Raw genomic sequence first — 7703 nt, forward strand, 5'->3', positions numbered from 1 at the left:
CGTAAGCAATTACCCTATATCTCACAAAAGACGTTAATCTTATGAATTTCGTTCTAATCAGGTTTGCAGTACTCTTCTTTAATAAAATCACGTCTCTTATTATTAAACCAGTAAAAAAAATAGCTGAGATTAAAAAAAGGCTTTCGTCAAAATGTTTATCAAATCAGACCAAACTACAACATGTTTCCTGTGCAAGAGGGGCCAAATATGTTTTTCTATTTTAATTAATGAATACACCAAAAGGCATATTCATGCAACAGAGCCGTGTGTAATAGAGACCCTGCATGGTTTGGCCTCGGGGTAAGATGACATGGTAAACCACCGCAACCAATGAGCGAGCGCACAATCCTGTGTGAGACGAAGCGAAGTCCTAACATCCAATCCATCTGTACACTGAGTTCAGAGAAACCGCGCGCTGGTCCCTCATTTCGAGTTATATTTTCCTTGGTCGATAAGAACGAAAGGGGAAACGCACATTTTAGATTCAGAAGTTGGCTACAAATAGGAACACGTTTGTGTTGCTTTGGACTTTTGTTTTTGACAGTTTTTTGAATACTGTGTAATGGATATTCCTAATCGTCTGTAACAGACACTGCTGCAACTCTGGACTGCGTCGCATTTATGGACCCCTCGCTTAATGATGACTATGAGTTCCATGTCGGATAGTTTGATCGCCTCTGACCCTTCCAAATCAGCCTTTCTAGAATTCGGACACGGCTATCCCAGCCACCAGCAACACTCCCCCGGCTTGCCTCACAACCATTACTCGGTCCACGGATTGCATCCCGTAGGACATTCGGCGCACGATAGCCCGTTTTCCTCCAGCGCCTCTTCTTATGGCCGTCCACTGGGATATCCCTACCACAGCTCGGTTAGCGCGCACCACCCGGGCTCATATCTACAGTACCAACACGGCGGTCATAACAACGCACCTAACCACACAAGACTAGACGATACAGGTAGGCTTGTGTGTTTTGAGTTCTAAAACCACTTGCAAAAATGTTCCCCTATGAAGGTGTGAAGCTTTGCAGTCATTATTTGCTACTATCATAACTTACCAAACATTTAGTCTGTAAACAATTACGCAGGATTAGGTAGCCTATTGGTTGTAAGGACATTGTTTAGTGTCAACGTGTGTGATACTAATGTTGCTGGGTATTTAAAAGGTTATGATATAAACCAGCAAGCGAGAAGAAAACCAAGCCACGAAGATTTGTGTTGTGCGGTCTCCCACAATCTCAGGGACCAGGGAAAACATGTAATCAAAAAACCAACTTACTTTTATCTATAATCCACGTCATTGCTTCCGTGATCTTTCTTGATTCCATTGGGAAGGAACAAGATGTGCCTACTGATATGACTTCACAGTCAACCCTTGGGGTTTTACTTCCAGTTTTGTTCTAAATGTGAAATTGAATTGATTAGCTATAGCTTAGCCCAAAACGTATTTGTATAGGCCTACGTCTCAAAGTTACACTGGCCTACTTCATAAAAACACGTGTAGGCCAAAAGTCAACGAATTCAAGGCAACAGATTAATAAATCTTCTCGCTGAGGGTCTGCGGTTCTCCGCTGCATGGTAGGAAATCAGAATGTTTATCAAGTGTCTCCTGACACTAAAAAGAAACATTTTTCACGCAAGTACATTAGTGAAATGGGTGGTGTGGATGGTTCACAGTCAGCATGCATGTTAGAGAGCAGAGAAGTATTAATTAAGGGCCCCTTGATGTAAACATTTCAGTCCTCCTAGGTTTTTATTGGGTCCTCTTAGGATTGTAGAATGTCCTACATTGTTTGCCTGCTATGGACCTAGTGATTTAAAACAACTACTCTCTTATTCTCTTTGATGAAATAATATTTATTGTTCTTTCAATAATGTTGTTATGATAATGTATTTATTAAAATGAAGACTGCCATTATGATTATACCTAGGCTACTATTGTTGTATTTATTAATGAGTAGGCCAATTATTTCTAAAACCGAAATAAAAAACAATAGCAGCTTTCATAATAATAACAACAATAATAACAGTGTTTTTATTTTAGTAGAGTTCATTATTGAAGTTGATTTGAACATTTGTGTCATGGAGACAAATCGAGGAATTTTCCCGTCATTTTGTCACCCCACGCTTTCCTCAGATCAATCGCCTTACACATATACTGTTGACACTATACACTATTCAATTGGACTCGTTGCTGAGTGACTAGTTTCATAAGGAGTTTCAATCTTGCACGCCTTGTGGGGCCTTATGGGCCTACAGCTGTTTCTCCAAGTAAGGGTGCAGTCCATAGCCTACAAATGTCATAACAATAGTCATTTGGGTGAACATTTAGCTGTTGCCATTGTGAAGATAACCCCCGCTTGTACATTCACGCTTTTCTGTATTCTCAAAACAGAGCACGAGAAGTCAACCACGGTGATTGAAAATGGAGAAGTTAGACTGAACGGGAAAGGGAAGAAAATTCGCAAACCCCGAACCATCTACTCCAGTTTACAACTGCAGGCGCTTAATCAGCGGTTCCAGCAAACCCAATACCTTGCGCTGCCCGAGCGCGCAGATTTGGCCGCAAAGTTAGGCCTAACTCAAACGCAGGTAAGCTTATTCGTTTTAAGGTTATTTCTTCGTCAAGATTAAAAGGAAACAATATATTTGTACGTAGGTTTAGAATTAGATAGTTTTGTGTAAAAATCATTACAAAAATTAATAGGAAACCTTTAATGTAAAGTGTAATCCTTCTGCCTTTTTCATGTCATGACGGGTGGCAGTGTTTACATAGCCTACCGTTTGACCATGTCACATAAAAACCTAATTACAATGGGTCACATTTGCATGAATCATCTTAACATAGGCCACTGTAAATTGAATGCACAATATTTATTGCACATTCCACTGAATGTAAACAAGATGCAAATACACAATATTTGTGCTCGGAACACTTGGTTCTTGTAAGTAAATGAATAATTATGTAACCTCCTTTATTCATGTTTGAATTAACTTCATAACAATTAACAAAATGATAACCGTGGAGTATTTGTTAACATGTGGCACAAAAATAGTTGTTGACCATGCTAGAACACCTGCACTTGATGTGTTTTCCTCATCCATACTGATTGCCACTTGATCCCATCCCATGTATGGCCTATCACACTCTCATGAATGTTTAAGATCAACCTTGTTGCCCCGTCGTTGACTTGCCAGCAGTGAGAACACAAGAGCAGGGTGTAGCAGCTCAGGGCATAACATGTCTCCTTGATCTCTGTTTGGTACTACTCAATGACAATCCATAACTGAAGTACCAAGGGTAACAACCTTCATGCTCTCACTCATTTCTAAGACCCATTGCTTCAGTCCGCCACTAGCTAGCCGTTAATATTGCTGGGGATGAACGATGGAAGCCATTTTGTCTTTCATGACTGTGAACGTGGTGTTAGATTGGGGAAGCCCTGAGACTTTTAATCCCAGCAATACCATGACGTTTGACTCTAGATTCAGTAAGTTCGCATGACTGACATAGTATTGAAACGTTTACAGTTAAGTCATTTTTAGACTTAGATTTCCTTGTGGTTTTATTACCTGACAACATTTGATCTTAAAAATCTCAGGCTGGAATCTTCTGAGACACTGTCCTTAATTTTTCTGTCTGTTATAGTCAGTTTATTCAATGCTGGTTATTTAGTAGGATATCATCTTTATAATCTATTTTTAATTAACCACAGATAACCATCGTGAATAGTAAACATCCCTTAGATTGGACAGCAACCATTAAAAGGGCTTCTGTTTTAATGGATTTAAGATTGCCAGATGTGGTTTTACATTGAATCAAAGTAATAGATGTAATGTCCTTTTTTCAAGTGGATGAACCCACTTAAATGCTTATTGGCATACAGTAACATGTCTCACACAAACCTTCAAATCCTTCTGGTTGTGCTGTGGTTTGAGTCTGTTATTTGGGGCTCTGTACAGTATGGCACAATCTAACATAGCTGGATCTAATAATGTGAATGTGCGCACAGAACGAAACACACACACCAATAACCTGGGCAAAATGATGCTGTCCAGAGTCCATCACTGCCTTTTTCCATGTTTTTTGTCCTTCTCCAAGCGTGTCCGAGGTGCCACTTCTTCACTATTTCCTGTGCTCACCCACACGGTTATGCTGCTCCAGCTATTGCAAGATACTAGGCATGTCCGCAGAATTCAAGCAGCAACCATTTGATGAGTTGGGTGTCTGTGCTGCCTGGTTCACCACACAAACACATCAGCCTAGGAGGAGAGTGGTTTACCGCTCACTCAAGAACACATACACACACACACATGCACATACACACCAGGCCAGGAAGAGAGTGGTTCAGGGCTCACAGTGAGGTTGAACTGAGTATGTTGGGTGGTGGCACCTGGCATGGTCTCTGTACTAAAGTCTCATTACTGAACATTTCAGACTTAAAAAGCCTGTCAACTGACTGTTGCTGCTGAAATATAAAACCAATACTTACTGGAGAAATAATAATACTAACATTAAAATGCTGTTGATGGACTTCTAGGATTTAAAAAAAATTACAGCAATCCAGCTGTGTGGTCTACTATCCATGAAATGTTTTGTAATCCAACCAGTGGGCTACTTTGCTAATTGTATTTCTGTTTCAATTCAATTGAAGCAGAGAGGAATGAGTGGAAGAGAAACAGTTTCCTATTGTAGTATAAAAGTATCATGTGTTATGTGACTTAAACTGTGCATCTTTGCCAAATGCTATTAACATTATATCAAATGTGTTGTTTGACTAGAGAGAGTTAATGTAGAGAGGACATTAATTATGAAAATTATAGCTATAAGCCAGTCAGAAAGGCCATCATTTACTTATGATAACGTTTAACTTTTCTGATCCTTGTTTTCCATAAGTAAAAAATTAACTGTACATGTTGCATGATGTTAGGATGTTCTCGTATTGCCATGACCCTGAGAATGAGTCTTTCTTCGTTGTGATGATAGGTGAACTTGTGGAGATGAAAGTTTGCCCCACATTTAGTTGTCCCACATGTTTGACACGCGTTCTTCAGCAATAAAGAAAATTGATTCAAGACCTTGTTGCAGTAATAATTCTGTTGTCAATCTTCTTTCATACTCTTTACTGGTACTCTGTTGAATGAGTAAGCTTCATAAAAATGTTTTAAGGCTAGCAATTATCTGGACTTTTAGAACAGCTTTACCAATGCAGTTTTTAGATCAATACCACACAATCTCCTAATCAAAGTATAAATATATTCAAATACCCATTATTGTTGATGTATTAGGAATCTATCACACTGTTTATGATCTGGATCTACATCCTGCAGTACCCTTTTCCATTACAGGTTTAGAGGCATATTTAGTGTATGGCTCCCTAGATGTCAACTAAAACCTGTTTGTTCAGGTTTCATCTGTTCAAACACATTCTCATACAGCCTTCAGATGTCATTATTTTATATATTTATTAAATATTGAATTTGAAGACTGGAAACATGAGGCACACTGATGAAGCTCTAACATCCGCAGTCAACTAAATGATAATTGTAACTATTAATACTACCAAGTATTTGTAGTAGTAGCCGAATCATAATGTAATTTAAGTCATATATGTTATACAATTGTTTTTGGTGTTATAATTATTTAGGCTAATAATAATTTATACAATTGCAATGTGGTCAATAATTGCCATAGTTGATGTTTCGTGTGAGTGTACAGGCTCGCCTAATGTCAATATTCAAACCATATGCTAAATAACTCTTTTCGGTTTCTTGTTCCAGGTAAAAATATGGTTTCAGAACAAACGCTCCAAGTACAAAAAAATCATGAAGCATGGGCCAGGCGAGGGAGATCACCTGCACCCTGCAGCCTCCGCTTCTCCGTGTTCGCCGGGGATGCCGCCTCTATGGGACGTTTCCATGACGACTAAGAGCACACCTGTGCACTCAGGAGGCTACATGAACAATTTTGGCCACTGGTACCCGAACCACCACCAAGACTCCATGCCGAGAACTCAAATGATGTGACGGGATGTAGACTACGACAGGAACATTGATTTTCAATTGTGAACTTCATGGCATCTCATTATTTTATTTTTTAAGTGATTTCGAACTGCTTTTTTCATTAAGCCTTGTGTAGCCATTTGAACTGCTTTTTGTTACTGTTGTAGACCTCATTTATAGGCTCAACAACCTTGAACGTTGGACAGTTCTAACATAAGCCTATCTACATTCGTTAGATGTTTGTTCCGGTCTTGAACATGGCGTTTGAAGAACGGAAACCGTCCACGCTGCATTCAAGTTATTATCCCCGATTCGGATGTGGAGTTTGTATGTAGGCATTTGTTAAAAATAAAGCTTCAATGATCAATTACGCAGTACAGTAGCCTATATTTTACCCTTTGAAGCGTACTAGATGAACTTTTCGAAACAAAACTATTGGCATTTTTGTTATCGTCGTTCAAAAGGTTATGCTGGGTCTCCTATTATAGGTAGGCTACAAGTCATAGGCTACTTAACCATAATTGCGAAGCCAGCATTAGGCCTACGAGTTACATATGTTATCTTCACGCTGACTAAAACAAACTAAAATAAAAAGTTCGTAGGCCTACCTCTGGTGTGGACACGCAACAGACGGCCCATTTTAAAATTTGTCAATGGCTTTTTAAAACTGGCATCTCAATTAAAGGTAATTTGTGACACAGTCTGTTAAATAAAGCTTTCGCCCCAACGCTATAATTACCTGTAATTTGCAGGCTAAGAAATATCACTCTTCGGCGTTGAGAGCACATAACTAATAGGCTATGGAGCGTACTCAGAATATCCATCGGCCCTCAGAAAGGAACCTCCACCATTTATCCCAAATTACTTACAGATGCAATAGGCATATAGAACCGCATAGCTAGATCTGAAACTATGTCTAAAGACATATGCTACCCCTCTTTTGTCACCATAGATTGACTTGGGTTATTGATTGATTGTTTTTGAAAGTGATATCACTTTATGCAATTAAACAGCACATCCTGATGTGTAAAAACAACGTGGTTTTGTAGAGGGATTCATTTAGTAATTTATCTCAATAATATACAGACAGGCAATAGTTACTGAATGTACACAGGGTAAGAACAAACCAAATGAAACATCAAAGTCCTGTTGAAAGAAACCATGCAAAAAACATGGTTTAGAGGTCCATTTGGTTCAGAGCAGTGTACAACACCTCTTCTCTCTCTTTCTCTCTCTCTCTCTCTCTCTCTCTCTCTCTCTCTCTCTCTCTCTCTCTCTCTCTCTCTCTCTCTGTGTGTGTGTGTGCGCGTGTGCGTGTGCGTATATTTTCATCTGAAAATGAATGTGGCGAGTGACGTGTGGCACAGGGATGAAACTGGATCCTCACTATGCCTGCATAAGGCACCTAGACAGCTGCTAACTGCCATGTCCTCTGCTGTGCAGCTTCTGAGCCAACCTTCTAGTCAACCTCCAGCTGACCTCACACTGGTACCAATACACTTAAACCTGTCACCAACAGGGCTATCTAACTCAACAATCTTTTTTAAGAAGAACATTTGATATCCTTAACCTTAACTGACATCAGCCATTTGTTTGACATCAGTTACAGTTGTGCGCCATTGTTACCCACCTCTGTGCCACCATCTACAATGTTTGCTTCCATTGTCCTTTTTTTATATTGACGTCCATGGTAAACAAGC

At 39.5% G+C, this 7703-nt stretch overlaps 1 protein-coding gene across 1 annotated transcript; it reads left to right on the forward strand.

The window, feature by feature from the left end:
• The first annotated feature begins 476 nt into the window (after nt 1-476).
• Nucleotides 477-6470, forward strand: LOC146253211 (homeobox protein Dlx4a-like). The gene is made up of 3 exons (XM_084677949.1): nt 477-959; nt 2396-2592; nt 5782-6470. Exons 1-3 carry the CDS (start codon nt 638-640, stop codon nt 6025-6027), a joined length of 765 nt encoding a protein of 254 aa, XP_084534075.1. The 5' UTR covers nt 477-637; the 3' UTR covers nt 6028-6470.
• The last annotated feature ends 1233 nt before the right edge of the window (nt 6471-7703 follow it).

This window comes from Hypomesus nipponensis, chromosome 17 (genome assembly GCF_054491055.1).
Source record: "Hypomesus nipponensis isolate SF chromosome 17, ASM5449105v1, whole genome shotgun sequence".
NCBI classification, from domain to species: domain Eukaryota; kingdom Metazoa; phylum Chordata; class Actinopteri; order Osmeriformes; family Osmeridae; genus Hypomesus; species Hypomesus nipponensis.